The 20,061-nt window shown below is 35.9% G+C and overlaps 1 protein-coding gene across 1 annotated transcript; it reads left to right on the forward strand.

The window, feature by feature from the left end:
- Positions 1–3: 3 nt before the first annotated feature.
- Positions 4–18,664, forward strand: LOC110455297 (phenylalanine--tRNA ligase beta subunit-like). The gene is made up of 19 exons (XM_021505342.1): positions 4–175; positions 2,228–2,283; positions 2,432–2,499; positions 3,800–3,856; positions 4,249–4,321; positions 5,257–5,316; positions 5,943–5,998; positions 6,496–6,646; positions 7,377–7,485; positions 8,038–8,170; positions 10,986–11,037; positions 11,707–11,768; positions 12,125–12,231; positions 12,445–12,545; positions 12,801–12,881; positions 13,556–13,648; positions 14,647–14,764; positions 15,127–15,282; positions 16,777–18,664. The coding sequence occupies exons 1-19, from the start codon at positions 118–120 to the stop codon at positions 16,926–16,928; spliced, it is 1,743 nt and encodes a 580-aa protein (XP_021361017.1). The 5' UTR covers positions 4–117; the 3' UTR covers positions 16,929–18,664.
- The last annotated feature ends 1,397 nt before the right edge of the window (positions 18,665–20,061 follow it).

Consider the following 20,061-nt stretch of genomic DNA (forward strand, 5'->3'; position numbering starts at 1 on the left):
GTACGCAAGGCCTTTTCCATGCTTTCATCATCCACCGGCTACACATCATTATATCATAAAAAGGAGAACATTATCAAGTGTTTCCGTGATATATCGGTCTGAATCACACAATCTAGCATGCCTACCATTGCTGTAAATAAGGAGCAGCTGTTCAAGTCGCTAGGAAAAACGTACAGTAAGTTCTTGTAATTAAGTCTAAACATTGTCCAGACAGCTGCTGCTGTCAGTTGATAGGTTTAATCATCGGACAGACATTATATCGAAACTACGTCTGGCAGATTAAATTTCTGTCTACTTTTTGTTCTCCACGTTTGCAAAATATTGATGAAATCATTAAAAACATCAAAAGCTGATTTTTAACTTTCTCAATACAGTCATGTCAAGGGAATGTCACCATGTAGCCTGAGTTTCCTCTGGCCCTAATTAACACCAGACTTATTAACACCAGACTTAGACTCTTTGACATATAGATGTCTGGTGTTGGGCCAGAGCACACTGCTATATGAAAACGTGGAATTCTCCGACACCGTTTGGTATCTTAGAGTTATGAGGTCACTCACTCACTGCTGACAACACAAATCTACTGTAACAAAAATGCACGGCCAGACCGGGGATTGAACCCGGGACCCTCAGAACTCTAGACGAATGCTCTACCGAATGAGCTATCTGGTTGGCGCCGATCGATCCAGTTGGGTTCCGCTAAATTCCTCCCTCCTTTAACAAAGTCTTCGACCCCGAAGACACACGAGACCCTAATACCACCTTCTGTGGGTATATTTCGTTGGGCGCCAAACGTAACAGGAGAGGTAAAATGCATGGCCAGATCAGGGTTCAAACCCGGAACTCTCCGAACTCAAGACGGATGCTCTACCAATTGAGCTATCTGGTTGCCGACGATCGCCCCAGTCCAGTTCCGCTACACTAGTATAAAAAGCACAGATTTAGTTTTTCGGAAAAATATCTAACTATTGCTAAAAAGATTTGTTAAATACAACTTTTAGCATGAAGAGTGATAGGACGATCATACAGCCAACAGGCGACACACGAGAGATTACAGCTGAAGCACCGTTTGTTCTGTCTCCTTCATCCTCAATGGCGGCGAACATAAGCGCAGGCGCACCTGTTCCTCCTTTGAACTCGATCATAGGGACATTGACAAAAGAATGTGACGGTGACTGTCGGAAAGTGGAGCGATGAAAGGTCCTCTTTGTATGTTGAGGAGTTGAAGACTCGTACAAAATCAGGATAACGGAGCCCCAGCCAGAGTTCATCAGTACAATAGCTCCTGATGGAATTGGGCCGTGATTTTCCTCCCATGCCATCAAATCTTGGTCAGTTACTTGATAGTCTATGTTACTGGCGACCTTGGCCTTGACATTGATCACCACACCCGGACCCATCAACTGTTCCATCTTGATCTGATGTGCCTGAAGGCCCCCCTCTAGGAGTCTACATGCGTGCCCGTGTGTTCTCTAAATTCCAGTTCCGCTACACTACTATGACAACACATACCTCACATTTATTAATCCAAATTGGCTCTTATTATCACCAACAGCTGCTAAATTCTGTCAGTAGAGTCCTCGATTTTCAATCGTTAAAAATTTCCCACCTGAGCGAACACCATTTTTGTAGGTCATGGGCCCCGGGGTGACTAATCAACAAGCTGTAGTGATTCGGACCAAAAACAGAATATATTATTCTTGTTTAGAAGGCCGCATCTTTTGTTGATTAGTTACTCCCCAATACCAAACGGTGTCAGAGAATTCCACGTTTTCATATAGCAATGCATTCTGGCCCCACACCAGACATCTATTATGGCAGAAAACTCAGGCTAGTCACCATGATAATGGAAAATTGTTCTTTAGACATTCCTGAATATAAGTTTTCTTATATGAGATGCCCCGAATCTCTGCCTATGGAATGAATGGGAAATCAAAAACAGGAACACATAATGTACATAAGTACTGTCTTCAGAGAAGAAGACTTCAATATTAAAGAGGGGGAAATATAATTACTGATGAAATAATGTAGGCTCGGGCAATCATCAATGACCTGGTAGAATGTCCATCTAAAGTTTGCGGTCCTAGGTTCAAATCTTCACTGTTGCAATTTCCCAAATCTATTACAAGCTAGTCATGTCTAGAGAAATCTATTTAAAACTATTTCATAACCTCAAACATTCGAAAGAATTTACTAAAATTACAGTTTTTGCTTTAATTTGTTCCAGCATTTGAAGAATTCAATGTGCTGTGTTTTGAGTTTGGTTTGGAGGCAGAGGAGCCGGTGAGTTGGAATGTTCACTGCTGTATTTTGTTTGACATTTATTGACTCATTTTTAAGTTATGAATCCGCTTTATAGAACATCCATCAGACAAAGTGTGTTATATAAATTGTCTAAATTTTAGTGTATTTATTTGATTGTACTTTTTAGGAGGAAGAGGAGCTAAAGCAGAATCCAGAGCTGGCATCAGAATTCAAGGTGGACATACCAGCCAACAGGTGATGTTTTAAGAAATTGCATCAGAACTAATATGTGTTTTCTGAAAAAAGACGACTCTTTGAGCTACATATATTGACATCAACGTTATATGTAGGGGTGTTCCGATAATCGAAAAAAGTTGAAAGTCAATCGATATTGTTGAAAATGTAAGCGCTCAATTACAATCTCTAATAATCGAAAAATCGAAAACTGCTTAAATATGCTAAATTTACTTAAAACTGCAATGTATCCAAAGTTTTTTTCTTCGCCCAGCGTGTTGTTTGAAGCGTCGGGTGTAGGTCCATACATTTCTCACGAATTTCAATCGGTCTCACGAAAAGAAACAATGTTTGGTAAATCTTAATGAATAAATAAAAGCTTCATGGATTCACACTGACCTTGGTCATTAAGAGGTCTAAAATCACAGTCTAGCACTTAAATTACAGGCCAGGCATGTAGTTGTGAATGGCTGGCCAATTTCGCGGCGAATGGCTTGCTGTCATGCCCACCGATGCATCAGAGCATGTTACAGTTGGTTAAACACAACAACTGACACCATTCGAGGGGGGTGGGGGAGATTTATGCAACTTAGTAAAAACATTCACGCTACTTCAAAATGGAGTTCAAGCATCATTATATTATCATTTATTAATAAATAAATACCTGGTAGTAAAAGGAGTTACATAGTAAGTGATATATCTAGGAATAGAATGACTGTAGAAATACAAATCTATCAACAACATGATAAACAATCTATTTAACATGGGTATTACTCATGGACAAGATACTGAACACATCAGAAATATTGATTATTAATAATTAACCGAGATTAACACAAAAGAAACATTACCTTACCACAATCTACCAAGATTAACACATTACAAAATTTACCTGAATAAACATATTAGAAATATGTTCTAAGTTCTCAAGACGAGTATGTTCCAAAATGGGTTTATTCTTGAATTTGCCCTTTACAGTCCAGAATATTGCTAACTTCATGTTATGACCCTGACATATAAACTTTGTAAAGCAAGGAATGGGCTGAATATGATATCAATTATTAATCAATCAAATATTTCAATGTTACACAATTATTATTACAATATATCTAGGTTTTGAACCAATAAAATATGGTAACTTTAGACCAGTAATATTTCAAATGGATGTGATTCTTCCTCTTTTCAGAAGAAATCATCTTGTTACTGTTTTTTTGCCATGATTTTAAAAGCTCTTGTTCTGTTCTGAAACATTAAAACTGATTTATTTTGTCTGATACATGTATACCGTGTTTGACAGTGCAGTCTTATCGTTGATTCACAGATATGACTTACTGTGTATTGAAGGACTGACTCGAGCTCTCAAAGTTTTCCTTGAAAAGTGAGTATTTCAAAGGAATTCTACTTCTGCCATTACAACACAATCTTATTGGTGTTCACATTGCTTTGATTTCAAGTAAATCTGTAAACAAGTATTGAAATGTTTCCAGATGGTGCATTTAGCCTGTACGAATGTCAACTAATGCTGAAGGAAATCTAAATCTAACTACAAATATTCAATTTCCAAATGTTTGTTCGAGGAATAACGGTTCAACTAAGCCGGGGTTACTTTACAAAGAATATGTACGAAGTTGGTCGGGACCACACAAACTATTCGACGAATAAGGGGTATTCGAGTAAACCGAGTTTTGAGGAAGTGGGCTTTTATTGTATTTCCTAATGACTTAAACCCACTTTCATTCTTCTGAAATCTCTGGTATCTTTGCTGTGTAGAATAAAGGCTCCCAGGTATGAAGCATTGGAACCAAACGGTGACCAGTTGCAGGAACTTACAGTTCTACCGTCTGTAAGTATATTTCCTTATAGAAGTGCAGGTATTTTGGAAAATGAGGAAAAACGTCTTCTGCCCAGTTATTACTGCCTGCTAGTATCTGCCACATTAATACACTAATTACATACATTCAGCACCTGCTTGCAGCATAGGAAAAAAAATGAAATTCATGAATAATCACTTGTTACTGTTTTATAAAAATGAATTTATCAATTGCAGAAAATATTTGTAGACCATTTAAAAAAACCTCTGATACCAGGTAAACCAGAATTAAGCCAGTTTACATTACTACAGACCCAAAGGGCATAAACAATGAATTCTTTTTCTTATTGCCTATGTTTTTTGTGACAGTGGCCAAAATAAAAATTAATATTAAGTGAAATTCACTTCAAAGCAAGTGATGTTATCATATATTGTATTACACAGTATATATAGCAGGTGATTGGGCTTACTACTGTGCTGGGTGTCTTTGGCATGGTATTTCAGTGAGATAGCACTACGCAGTTGGCATTGGATCCAAGCTATCACAAGGAGACAATTACACCAACATACCCTGCCTTCAGCACAAATACACACAAGCATGCATACACAACACACATGGAGGCACGCCCTTACATGACCTTAGCTGTTGCTAGGATGTTTAACAAAATTATACCAATAAATAAAGCATTCGAAAACATGATATTAACTGAAAAGTGTCAATAATTGACATGATATTAACTGAAAAGTGTCAATAATTGACATGATATTAACTGAAAAGTGTCAATAATTGACATGATATTAATTGGAACATTACTGTATTAACTTTCCATGGCTACGTTGGTTGTAGACCTATTGAGAGTATCTATAAGTATGTATGGTTTAGTTCTGTGATTATATTGGTTTGGTTCTGTGATTTAGTGGGGATGACCAGAGCTCAGTGTGTTAATACTTTAACTTGGTGTTTACAGACGGCCCAGGTACGTCCGTATGCTGTAGCAGCTGTCCTCAGAAACATCACCTTCACCCCAGTAAGTATCTCACAAGTGTATAGCACCAATCTGTGACCATTATAACATTGAACATAAGTTTTTCCTCTATATATTTGGGCCAAATTTGGTCTCGTTAAATTTTAATTAATTTGTATTCCGAATGAGATTTAGAATTTATTCTTTTTTCCCCAATTTGATTTCTTTGTAAAGGTGAAGAAAATCCAAGTTTTTAGATTCTACATTTTATGTTGAATTTACTAAAGAGAACACAGGTCAGACTTTCAGAATATTCAATGACATAATGTTATCTTGCTTGATTAATATAGTTTGTGCCTAAAAACTGCTATGTTTGTTTAAATATTTGACTCATTACAAAGCGGCATCATTTAAATGGTCAGAACCTTCATCCTTTTCAAAGATCTCCTTAATTCTTCTACAGATCAAATACAAATATAATTTTTTGTTGAGTAAAAAAAAAGATAAAAAGAAAACATTATGAATTGTACATTTGGAAGCATCCAAACTCAATCTATTTCTGAGGAGATCTTTGAAAAAGATGTGAAGTAGAAAAAGACTTTTTTGTGGTGAAGGTTTGGTGAGTATATGTGCTTAATATAGATTGAATCTTCTAACTGGTTAACACTATATATCTTCTTTTCTTGTAGGAGAGATACAAGAGTTTCATCAGCCTTCAAGACAAATTACATCAGAACCTTTGCAGGTAATTTCTTTTTTTTTTAATAATAATATTTATTTTGATCAAAATGATACATTAAATTACATAAACCATTCCTTCTATTCATATACAGATATTGACAATGCTGGTAATTTATTGTCATTACGCGATTATGAAATCCTCATCTTAAGACCAGGCATTGCTGCAGCTGCTATAAATATAGTTCAGTGATCATCTTGCTTCTTCTACAAAAGTTACAATAACATTATCCAGGAGGGCAGAACCCTAGGCAAGAATTCAGTTCTTTCATTTCATTGAATGAGTTGATTTCACTGCATGTATTCATATACAATATAAATGGTGGTCACCATGAAACATGTAATAGAAACTTCCCTTTTTTTTTTTATATAAAGAAAAATGGCTAGGACTAGCTAGCTCTGGGTCTTGATTCATTTTCGCCAAATTTTAATTTACTGGTAATATCATTATTTGAGTGCATGGAATTTGTTATCTTGTTTACATTATTATATTGTGTTTTTTAGGAGAAGAACTCTAGTTGCTATAGGAACTCACGACCTTGACACAATAAAGGGACCTTTTCTGTATGATGCTCGACCTCCAGCAGACATTAAATTCAAGGCATTAAATCAGGAAAGAGAGATGACAGCTCCTGAACTGATGGCTCTGTATTCAGTAAGAAATAACTTAGTTTGATCCATTTTGGAGGGTAGGGGGTTTGGATTAAATGTCTGTTGCAATTGCCTGTGTTTTCAATATTTGAATGTTAATTATTTCTGTCTATAGATTGGTAATTTAGACATGTTTGTCAGTAGTTTTTGTGTGGTAATTGGTCGGCATATTTGATTGCTTATATGATATTGGTTGACCGATTTGTTTGTGGTTAATATGTAGTATTGAATATACAATTGTAAATGTTTGTTATTGGTTTTTTGTTTACTGTATACCAGGAAATTTGTGAAGCATTTAACTTAGACCTTTTTGGCCCTCCTCAATCAGGGCGAATTCATCATGCCAGCTTGTGCTAGTTCAAAACCTACAGTTTATAGTAATTCCATGCGAAGGTAAAAATTTACACATGGACATTGATTTTATTGGCAAAGGTCTAATATTTGACTGGGCGAAATTCTCTCTGTTTACAGTATTTCCTGTTTTCAAACAAAGGAAAGTTTTTTTCTCCAAATTCAGTGTTAGATTATTATTTTATTTCTTTGATAAAGCCTAGTACTTTATTCATTGACCCCTGTGACCTCTACAGTTACACCTTAAGATCTCATTGACCTACTGATTGTGGTTTCTGTACTTTGTCTCAGTGGTGTCATAACTGAACCATGTGACCTCCTTTATTGGCCCTGTGACATCTACTATCTAAAGCCTGACCCCCTGTAATGTTTGATTGTTTCAGACTGACAACCAATTAAAGCACTTCCTGCCGATTATCCAGGACAAGCCAGTGTACCCGGTCATCTATGACCAGAATGGTGTTGTCCTGTCAATGCCACCAATTATCAACGGTCAGTATAATATAATGGTCAAGGTGTTACATCCCACTTAATTTGGTTTCTTAAATTTTTAGATAGCTTTAAAGTGAAATATGCAAAACATTTTAACAATTCTTACAACATATTATATGGAAAACCTGAGATATGATGATATGAATGCCCTGCCCCCTTGGTTAACCTAAAAATAGTAACAGTGACCTCGATGTTGTTGATCCTAGGTCCTGAAATATAAATGCATCCAAAGTAGTCTCATACTGTGTATACACTAATTTGAAAATCTGCTAAGAATAACAGTTGGTAACATCATGGAAAAAAATCACTACAGGAGGGGACTGGACCCAAGGTTATACACAATGAGACAAAGATGGGTATAAAACACTATTTGCCTCAACCCCCAGTTCCATTAAATGGCAGGGGCATACAAATAAAAGGTTCTTTATATAGATATAGCATCCTGAAGTAAAATTTATCACCTGACTAGAGTCAAATTGATGAGGATCTGTAGAATATGATGAAATGATTTGTATTCTGTTTTTTCTACTAACTGATTCATTGCTATTGTAGGGGACCACAGTAAGATCACTTGTGACACACGCAATGTGTTCATAGAATGTACCGCCACAGACCTGACCAAGGCCAAGGTGGTCATCGACACTCTGGTCGCCATGTTCTGTGAATATTGTGACAAACCCTTCACGTAAGTCAAGTCTTTGATGATCTGTCACAATGTCCAATCTTTGAAAGCAATAGGTTCTACTATTGATATAGATATCTGCACTATACCTATGAATATGTTGTGACAAAATTGAAGGCTCTACATGACACATTTAAGATGTTACAAGCAGACTAATCTGATGTCTTTGATGAAAATCAAAAGAATCGTACGACAGCATAACAGCAAAACATACTTTGAAGTTGAGTGTACTTTCTCTGTAATCTTTAAAGGACAGCTTAAGGATTGCCTACTGTGAGCCTTCAATTTTGTCATGGCATATTGCAAAGGTGGCAGAGTACAGTAGAAATGGCTTGACCCTAAATATAAAGGGCATGTCTCGGATAAACATGGATAGCGGATTCATCCTGCACAACACACCTACATATATATATATATTTATAAACTACATTTTTAATAGGTGTTTTTTAGAAGAACATTTTTTTTTTCAAAAAGTGATTTCCCCAGATTTGGGACTTCTGAAAACCATGGTTACCACATCAAAAAACACCAAAATATGCAAAAAATCATGATTTTTAACCCAGAATTTGACCCCCGCAAGTAGAATTGTTTTTCTTAAAACCTGTCTGAAATTAAATATCGCCTACTCGGTAACAGAAATACTCACGTTTTAGCATAGGTCATTCCGGTGGATTTTTCACAATATTTACACATGTGCTGAGTACAAAAATAGACTACATGAAAAGCTAGCTTTTGTTGTGTAGACACAGATTCGTAAATGCCCAAAATTGTAGTCTCAAACCAAATTCGACTTTTCTTTTTTTTAAATTATGAAGCCCACATAGTCCACTTCATCATGTATATGCCAATTTTAGTGCTGATTTTTTTTTTAAATTTTGATACATGTTATATTACAGGGGTTATTCATTGTATAAAAATATCACCCATGGCCACCGTACGCTACTGTACTCTGCTACCTTATACATCCCTTTTTTTCCCCAAAAATTCAATCAAAACCTTTTAAATGTCTGGAAAATGACACAATGAACAAAAAGATGTATCCGTTTCCTTTCTCACTTTAAAAGTGACCGAGTAATATGAATTCTCCTGCTAGGTGATTTTTTACCAATTCTGCTCTCAAACTACCAACAAAGGGAGGTAATCTGAAAAATTAAAACTTGAATAACTTTGTAGTTTTCAGGAATAATTTTTTTTTTGGGGTAAAATATGATGCTTTAAGATCATGTGCATGTGAAAAACAAAACAGAACAGTGATACAAGGATGTTTCTGTCTTGTGTGATGACGTCATAGTTACTGTGATGTCATCATAACTATGACGTCATCAATGGGCATATGTGACATCATCAAGGCTCACTGATATCAAAATGAATACCAGGAAACCCATCACAACAACAAACTAGAAACAGACACACTTCCCGTAACCGATGAACAGCACAAAACTGTCAGATATTCTGAAACATCAGACAAATGACACCATAGCAACCGTTGTTTACTTTCCTCGCCTAGAATTGACAGTGACCCCAGACATTGGTCATTTTACATATTTCACTAGAAAAAAAAGTTTTCTTCAGCTGTAATTATGGAAATAAAATTTATTGACATTATTGACTTTGTTAATTTAATCTGTAAGCTGAATCAAGTGGAAAAAAACATATAAAATAGTGTAATTAGAATGAAAACAGATATTTTACCCATTTTCAATAAATACAACTTTATGTGTTAGTTACCATGGATACCGGGTGCTGAACTAAGTGAAACAGACTGAAATCTGGTCTGAATGCATCAGGAGATAGCCTGTTAATTATTTGTTGTTTGGTATCAACTTTACCAATTACACAATTGACACATATGTGATGAAGTGTGAAGTGCCTGTGAAAAGGGCGAGTTAACCCCTCTTTATACATTCACAGGTAATAGGCTAGTGACCTATATATTGACCTTTATATGTAACTTTTTAAACGTTTTGAGTAGTTTTAAGCAATAATGAATGAAAGTGAAGCTGAATAAAGCATAAAAAGGCTTTTTTTCAGAAAAAATCAATGTCTGTGTGTATAAGGTGGCAGAGTACAGTAGAAATGGCTTGACCCTAAAAATAAAGGGCATGTCTCGGATAAACATGGATAGCGGATTCATCCTGCACAACACACCTACATATATATATATATTTATAAACTACATTTTTAATAGGTGTTTTTTAGAAGAACATTTTTTTTTTCAAAAAGTGATTTCCCCAGATTTGGGACTTCTGAAAACCATGGTTACCACATCAAAAAACACCAAAATATGCAAAAAATCATGATTTTTAACCCAGAATTTGACCCCCGCAAGTAGAATTGTTTTTCTTAAAACCTGTCTGAAATTAAATATCGCCTACTCGGTAACAGAAATACTCACGTTTTAGCATAGGTCATTCCGGTGGATTTTTCACAATATTTACACATGTGCTGAGTACAAAAATAGACTACATGAAAAGCTAGCTTTTGTTGTGTAGACACAGATTCGTAAATGCCCAAAATTGTAGTCTCAAACCAAATTCGACTTTTCTTTTTTTTAAATTATGAAGCCCACATAGTCCACTTCATCATGTATATGCCAATTTTAGTGCTGATTTTTTTTTAAAATTTTGATACATGTTATATTACAGGGGTTATTCATTGTATAAAAATATCACCCATGGCCACCGTACGCTACTGTACTCTGCTACCAAAAGTCCATAGAAGTTGTGTACTTAGAGAGGAACCATCAGATTTCAATGATGGTTATGCTCTAAATACTATCATTGACATTATGTTCTGAAATAACTCGTTGTATTTACAGAGTGGAAAAGGCGAAGGTCACAATGCCAGACGGTAGCTCTGCATTCTATCCTGTGAGTATGCCACCTACAAATAAATCCACCATCAGTAGCATAGTTATAATGTGGCGAAAACATCAGTCAAAGATTAAAAAGTAAATAAACATTTGTTGTTGCAAGAAAGGTAGTCGCTGTTCCAAGTTTTATTGTAACAATTTTATTTTACAGTATCAGAGAGATTTTATATGGACCACACAAAATAAAATTGAACTTTTGCGTTGTAATTGTGTACAGATTACTATGAATAAACATTTCAGAAATCTCCAAACATCATTGAAACTTCATAAATGAAAATAAATGACATCCATGTTGGTTTATGTTAAACAATCCGACAATGAAATACAGTAAGCATCGTGATAAGTTTTTTTGGTAGAAATCAAAGTCACTTGCCTCAAGGTATAAGGGGTTCAAGAAGCAGATATGTTTAATAAAGACCGACAACAGGTAAAACAGGTAAAATTTACAAATCATTTGAATAACCTCTGAGCTGCTATGGTAAATCTCTAACTAGACCCTCATGGCATACACTTAAACGGCTACAACATGACACCACATTGAAGTATCTTGAAAAGTGAAATAAATGGAAGATACATTTTTTTTTTAAATCGGTCATTAATGTTTGAGATAATATTTTTCAGTATTTTGCTATGAGAGAGATATATCACTGTGGTCTTTCTTACACAGGAGCTGGGATACAGGATGGAGAATGTGAGCGTAGACATTATCAATCGTAATGTCGGCATTAAGTGAGTGCGACCATCTTATTATCATCATACAAACATCTCATTATAAGTGACCAGAAAATGGATTTCAAATTCCGTTGCATAAATAATAGATTCAACAAACTTTCGGCAATGGTTGACATCACAAAGTATACCTTTACTAAAAACAATATTGAATGTCAAAGAAATTTTATCTCCTTTGTGCAAATAAATTTTATCAAACAGAAATTTGAGCCTTCGTTTGATGTGAATTTGTATTTGTATGCAGGATTAGCTATAAACTCTTAACAAAGGACACATTATGAACTCTGAATTGAAATTACCTTTTTTCATTTCATTCTGAATCTACTTACAAATGTATTTACTAAAATGTTTTGCAGAATCACTCCAGAGGAAACAGCGCGCTTGCTGACACGGATGTGTTTAGCTGCTGAGGTGGCAGATGGTGGGGCCCAGGTGAGGGTTGAGGTCCCTCCCACCCGTCAGGATATCCTTTTACTCGGCAAACACAATAAAGATATATGTAGATATTATACATTTGTTATATAGATATTATATAGTTGTTATATAGATATTATGTAGTTGTTATATAGATATTATGTAGATGTTATATAGATATTATATAGTTGTTACATAGATAGTATTTAGTTGTTTTGTATCTGAGTGGTGTTTGTGAAGTGTTGACCTTGACTGTGTGTACATGTGATCCACGCCTGTGATGTTACGGAGGATGTGGCGATCTCCTTTGGGTACAACAACATCAAAAAGACCATTCCCCTAACCAACACTGTAGCTAACCAGGTAGGTTGTTTACAGGATAACTCATAATCCATCAACTGAAGTGCCAATTTGTGCAATAATTTTTATTGTAAAACTCGTGAAATATTGCAATGATTTATTTAATGCAAAATTTGACATAATTAATGGTTTCAAGTTTTACTGTTTCGAAGGGAGACTCTAATTTTCAAACTTTTAAAATCAGAAGAATTCAGTGAATTTTGAAAGGTAAGCAGGTACAAGGTTGTTGTCAGTTTCAAAAATTATTGTTGTCTGTAGTTACCCATCAACAAGCTTACTGACCAGCTACGACAAGAAATGGCAGCCGGCGGGTTCACGGAAGTCCTTACTTTTGCCCTGGTGAGTGAAAATTGGAGGGTTACTTCTCCATACAGATTGTGTCATGGCATTGTGAAAGATTATGGAGAGTTTTAACAAACTAATGTTGTCCATAATGGACTCATTCATGTCAATGCATGGTAGAGTCTACTAAAGTTACATAGGGGTGAAAGGGTTAAGTTAAGTAATATAAGATACTGTATACCGGACATTTTTGCTGCAGTTTAACTTTCGCAATTTTATCATGGCACAAAATACTAGTACACAACAAACAATATATTGTAAGGGCGAAATTTACACTGGCGAACATGGATTTTATCAGCAAAGGGCGAATATTTGACTGGGCGAACCCCTTCGACGACCTAGATTGTGATAAAGTGTATATACGAACCTCAAATGATTACATATTTATCATAATTATTATTTCCGGCATACAGTAATGAAGCTTGAATAATTCACACCAGAATTTAAATACACTATTTTATTAAAAAAAGTATATTATTCTATTACATAATTACATTATGCTTAAGTTTATGATTGATACACATTGTTGGAAGACAGTCCTTTAGAGGAGGAAGGATGACATTCAGACAGAACAAACCAGTCAGCTTGATGTTACTTTTAAATTTCTGTAAAACAGCATGTTTTGTTGTATTTGTAAGTTACTTAACTCGGTGCACACTTAATTATAACAGTGCTCAAGGAGTGATGTGTCGGACAAGCTGCGGAAAACCATAGAGGAAGCTAATGCTGTACACATCGCCAACCCCAAGACACTTGACTTTCAGGTAACTAAGCAGCCCTGTCCCACTGCACTGTTTTTCTCTATATATACTGAAGCACAGTTGGGCCAAGACACTACTGTTGACAAGGTAGTTCAATCGGTTACAACGATGGTACATAAATCTGTAGTTCAGGGTTCAAATCTCGGTGTAGCTTCACTGATTTTTTTTACACACAGAACACTTTTGTTAATTATATTTTGTTTATTTCATGATTATACTGATGTGGATATCGAAGCAGCAATGCCTGTGTCCACTAATATCCTATTAAATTATCATTTCTCATGAAAGTCCTGTAAGGTATGGTTTTCTTTCTATAGTCAAACCAGTTTCCAACACTAAGTAACAGTTTTTGGCAGCGGATCGGGGAACCTTAAGCAGCCCTGAATAAGTAAACCTAGCACATTTCATCTATGGTCTGGGTTTTCTTTCATGCATTCCCTCAAACTTCAGGTGTAGGGAAAAGAATACTGTCTGCAATATCCAACTGTATGTAGAGTACCAAGAAAGCGAATAGATTTTTTCTTCTTTCCCTTCTCGAGGAGAAAAAATTATTACCTGCTGCCATCATTGCAAAACAATGACCTTTGAAACTATATCTTCTATTTCTGTCTTGTCTACTTACTTTTCTTTCGGTTCCCAGGAACCTGTGGTTACATAGCAGAATAAAGTGAGCGGCTGAAATATCATGCTTGTTACATATCAGTGTAAAAGCACTCTATTTTGCCCCTTGAGTGGCCCCATCATCTGTGGACAATGTCATCGCGTTATTCAGTTGTTATGAATTTGTAAAATTCCAAACAGATCAATCAAGCATTACTAGCACGTAATATTTAACCATTGTCATTAAAGATAACCAAACTGTACTCAGTAGTCGTGATCTACTTATTATGAGTTTTCGGATGGAATCTAGGGTAACAGCAGGTATCTGTTGACCCAAGGTTTCAGCTACATCATCTTAATACTTTTACATTGATTTAATGTTATTGTTACCCTCCCAACAGATAGCCAGATCTTGTCTGCTGCCTGGCGTACTGAGAACAATCAGTAACAACCGACAGATGCCCCTCCCCCTCCGCCTGTTTGAGATATCAGATGTGGTTTATAAGGACAAGACAAAAGGTAACCATTAGTAACACATAGGCCACATTCGTTTATCATGATTCAAACGGTTGAACTGTTGGACCACAGTTGTTTGTTTATGAAATAAGATCGGACCTAGTAATCTGATGCTGCTCTCAGGCAAGGCTTACTTAAACACTTGCAGGTCTGCCAAGATTTATAACTGAAATTAATTTTTGTTACATTTACAAACAGACAAACCAGTTGAACCGGATACACAAAAGGGGCCATAGACTACAGTGTAACCATAGTAACACATAGATAACATTGTAACCATAGTAACACAGACTACATTGTAACCATAGTAATTCTTTATTTTTCTGTTTTGTACGGTGAGTCCTATTTGTTTGGTCTACTTGTAGATGTTGGGGCCAGGAATGATCGACGGCTGTGTCTAGTCAACTACAACAAGTCATCTGGGTTTGAGATTGTGAAAGGAATGCTTGACCGTGTGATGCAGCTGCTGGAGGTTCCAATGACAAACGACAACAATGGTTATCACATTCGAGAGAGTCCAGGTAAGACAACAATGGTTATCACATTGGAGAGAGTCCAGGTAAGACAACAGTGGTTATCACATTCGAGAGAGTCCAGGTAAGACAACAGTGGTTATCACATTCGAGAGAGTCCAGGTAAGACAATAATGGTTATCACATTCGAGAGAGTCCAGGTAAGACAACAATGGTTATCACATTCGAGAGAGTCCAGGTAAGACAACAATGGTTATCACATTGGAGAAAGTCCAGGTAAGACAACAATGGTTATCACATTCGAGGGAGTCCAGGTAAGACAACAATGGTTATCACATTCGAGAGAGTCCAGGGAAGACAACAATGGTTATCACATTGGAGAAAGTCCAGGTAAGACAACAATGCTTATCACATTCGAGGGAGTCCAGGTAAGACAACAATTGTTATCACATTCGAGAGAGTCCAGGTAAGACAACAGTGGTTATCACATTCGAGAGAGTCCAGGTAAGACAACAATGGTTATCACATTTGATAAAGTCCAGGTAAGACAACAATGGTTATCACATTGGAGAAAGTCCAGGTAAGACAACAATGGTTATCACATTTGAGAAAGTCCAGGTAAGACAACAATGGTTATCACATTTGAGAGAGTCCAGGTAAGACAACAATGGTTATCACATTCGAGAGAGTCCAGGTATGAAGTTACCTTGGGTCACTCTAACTCAAACTTCACAAAGTCCCCCATTTCATACATGGCATCCTTGCCCAATGTTAATGTTTGCATTTATTACATTTTTGCCAGTGAAATATCAGATTTTATCAACTTGATAAAAGTGATATCTTTCACACTGTGAAAATATCACTTTTTGGTATTGACCAATTATAACCGTATCAATTCAAAGGCACCAATTTTTTTGTTCAGATTCAAATGAGAATTGCATTGAGTATCCCATTCAAAATGGCGCACAGCCTTGTTAAGCGTGATGTCATTAGAATATGGCGCTAATTATTATGCTTCTGATTCCCAACCTTTTTTAAAGCATTACATTTTTCATGTTTTATGCTTTATTATGCTTTAAAAATGTAATTCATAGAACATTAATGGTGTCTTCAGTAATAACAAATATATTTCACTCGTGTGGCTAATATTTTGATATGTTTAACTTGTGCTGCGCACTCATGAAAAATATCAAAGTATTAGCCACCCTCGTGAAATATATTTGTTATTACTGAAGACACCATTAAATATCCTCTATTTATTTGATTGAAATTCATTGTCACTGTGTGTACATGTACTATAAAAAGCAAAGTTATTTGAGCCCCACATCAGGAGGCTTCTAACTTTCTGCCAATTGGAAATTGACCTTAGGTATTTTAAATCTGTCTCGTGTGTCACAATCAATCATAAATGAGTGATCAGTTAGTAACACAACTAGTGAATCGTGAACTAGTCAACATTGATGTACATTGATTCACTACCTTACTGTTTGTAGTATGACCTTTTGCTTTGTGACCTGTGTCTGACTGAACTTGTAATTACAGATCCTACCTATTTCCCTGGGCGGAGTGCGGAGATCGTTCTACGAGGCGAAAAGATTGGTCAGATTGGTGTCCTGCACCCTGAGGTCATCACCAAATTTGAACTCGGTAACCCCTGTGCTGCCCTGGAAATGACCATAGAACCCTTCCTATGATGTTGTGACTCAGTAATTTTGAAAATGAGGGACCTTGAATAAAACTAGAAAAATAAATGCAGGTCTGAAATCTCTCGGGACATCAAATCCAAGCATTTTATGGATAATGTTTTGGAATTTTACGCTTTGAAGAAAACGCAGCAAACAAATGTCAAGCCTCAGGTTTTGTGATTTTGCTGTGATATTTCTTCAGGTTTTGATTTGCTGTCATTAAGGTGACGGATTTTGACTTATTCCTCTACAGTGCTGAGGGAACACCATTTTGATGCTAAAAACACCAGTACAATTCATAACATTGACAAGGGATTCGTAAGAAAAACAGGGTTTCAGAGTTATCAGGTGTCAGGATTAAGATATACATTGAGTGTTGATATCACTCAAGATCTTATGGGGGTCAGAATTTTACATCTGTGCCAAGTGTCCTTTGATACATATAATAACCCATGATGTCACTCAAGGTTAACAAGGTCAGCATGTACAATAAATATCTTTAGATATAAAGTATTTCAGAGGCATAATAGTGCCACTCTGAAAGGTTGGAAACAGACAATGTTAAAGATAGGGAGTTTAAGAACCAGCTCATTTGATCAACACATCCTGTGTTGTATAGATTAATAGATAGACCAATCGCAGACAATATATGTGTAAGCACTGCTTGAAATAAAAGAGTATCAACACTATGTATAGATAAATGTGTAAAAGAAGTAACAATGATGGGGAAATTAAACAAGATGTTTGAAAATGTTTTACACAAAAGCATAAATGTGTCTGTCTCACTTTTGTTCTAAATACAAGACTTATAGTATAACTCTTCAGGAGAAATGCACCATCTGTTGTTAAAATTTCACATCTTGTCCAGTTGGAAAACTTATTATCATATGCACAATGTATTCATTAAAAATTGTGATGGAGACAAAATATCCTAGAATATCTGGATACATTCAGGTATTAGTTTTGAGGACAATTTGCAATCATTGAGATTATGATTATCAATTTCATTATACAATGTACTCTCATTTAAACAAGTGACATTGCCACTTTTATCTTACAATATCCAGGGATTTTGCATGTACATGTATGGAGTGAGTGTGATCGACAACCATTGTCAGGTTGTTTCTATCTAACACGGTTACATATACCAGTGAACAACTAATCACAGCTTTTCTTTCAAATAATTCTGCATGCACAGAGCTGCAGATGATGTCTTCATAGATCTAGTCAGACCAATGAAAAGTGTAGGTAGGTCATTAGTCATCTAGACAAGCACAGCTTCCTGTTTCTCTGCACAGGCACATTAACTTTGGCCAATGTGAGTTTGGTCCTTTTGTAGTTAGGTAAGTTTATGTTTAAACTCCAGACCATGAAGGTTACGTCATGCAGATATCTGGTGAAATAAGGTATAATATTATATGAAACCGTGCTGTGTGTAGTGTGGTTTGGAAATTAATTTTTGTAGGAAGAATTTCTTTTGCCTTTTTTCTATATGTAATTTTAAAATATTGTTGACAAAATTTTATCATCCATCTGTTGTCAGGTCTCGTTTTCAACCTCTTTCATCTGAAGTTATCTGTTCGACAGTGTGATAACAAGGCCAGGTAATTCAGAGATGAGATTGTAATTTCTCTGGTTTTGTAAATAATGGGCTAGATTACTCATATTTGATATTAAAGTTGCTAACTTGACTGTGCTATTTATTTGTGCTATTAAAAATCATCAATTAAATCTCCAACATGATATACTCATGTAGTTGTGTTGTTCTTTACTGTGTATCAGATTTTCATGACATTGACCATGAAAAACTGATCACTGGCTAAAGGTTCAATTCCAATTGAACTGGACAAAGGAAAATGTGGTGTGCATTGACAGAAACACAAATTCATGTATTAGAAGGTACAATCAACAATAATCCCAAAAATTGAACTCCAGGAAATTCATGATTCAACTTGAATTGTTTTTTTGTGTGTGTTTGAGACATCTAGAATCTACGATGGTATTGAACTAACAAAACAAAAGAGAAGTTTTAAATATCACGGTTTATTTGTGTTGAATGCATAGTATTTTATATAATAAAAATTACACAACCATTTTAGCTGTTGTCATAATCAGATAACATGTAGGATACATTGATACTATGAACATTAAAGGTACAATGAATACCTTGGTACACTACATAGAATGCAAACAGCTTTCCTTTATCACTTCAGAGGCTATTTTCTCTTGTGAACGAAAGTGTTCTTCAAGTAAGGTTGCCAATCATCAACACATCTGTTCACATTACCAAGTAACATTTTCTTGTTGCCAATCCTTGTGGCTATGACCTGTTACATGGACCTTCCGTCCTTATAGAGGATAAGATCTGAGGCTTCAGGTTAGAATTTTTGTATCCTTCATACCTACATACTCGTTTTCTCTCATATTTTGTCTTCAAAGAGGATAATTATTGTTTCTGAATGCATACAAATACTTTTTATATCAGCCTCCCAATCATAATGTTATAACATCTGTTTATGTAATGTGACATGATGTTTGTTCGTAACTTTTATTGTATCACAAAAACACTGACGCCCATAAAGGATATGACTTTCATTCATTCTTGACATGCATATCCACACTTTTCCTCGTGGCAGATTAATAGAATCTCTCACCCCCTTGGGGGGTGAGATAGGGGGATCTCAACCCGAGGGGAAAGATTCTTATGTTGCCAAGCACGAGGCTCTGCCGAGCGTTTGGCAACTTAAGAATCTTTCCCTGTGGTTGAGATTACTCTATCTTACCAACAAAGGGGTGAATGATTCTTTTTCTCTTATCCTATTCTCCCAATGTGTATCATATACACAATGTAATGATAACATTACATGCTAAATTCAGGGTTGACGTGACGTTGATGGAGTGTTGACGTGACGTCATTGTATTGTTGAAGTGACGTCATACCATTATTATGAATAGGGGAATCCCCATCTCAACCCTAGGGTGAGACGAGGAAATCTCACACCGGTAAAAAGTATGGATTCACCTGTCCAGGGTAAGAGAAATCCTTGTCTCATCCGGAGGTGGAGATGAAAGGATTCCCAAATTATAAACAATTATATGACGCCACATCAACAATTCATTGATGCTACATTAACATTGCATA

Source organism: Mizuhopecten yessoensis, unplaced genomic scaffold (genome assembly GCF_002113885.1).
Source record: "Mizuhopecten yessoensis strain PY_sf001 unplaced genomic scaffold, ASM211388v2 scaffold8195, whole genome shotgun sequence".
Classification (NCBI taxonomy): domain Eukaryota; kingdom Metazoa; phylum Mollusca; class Bivalvia; order Pectinida; family Pectinidae; genus Mizuhopecten; species Mizuhopecten yessoensis.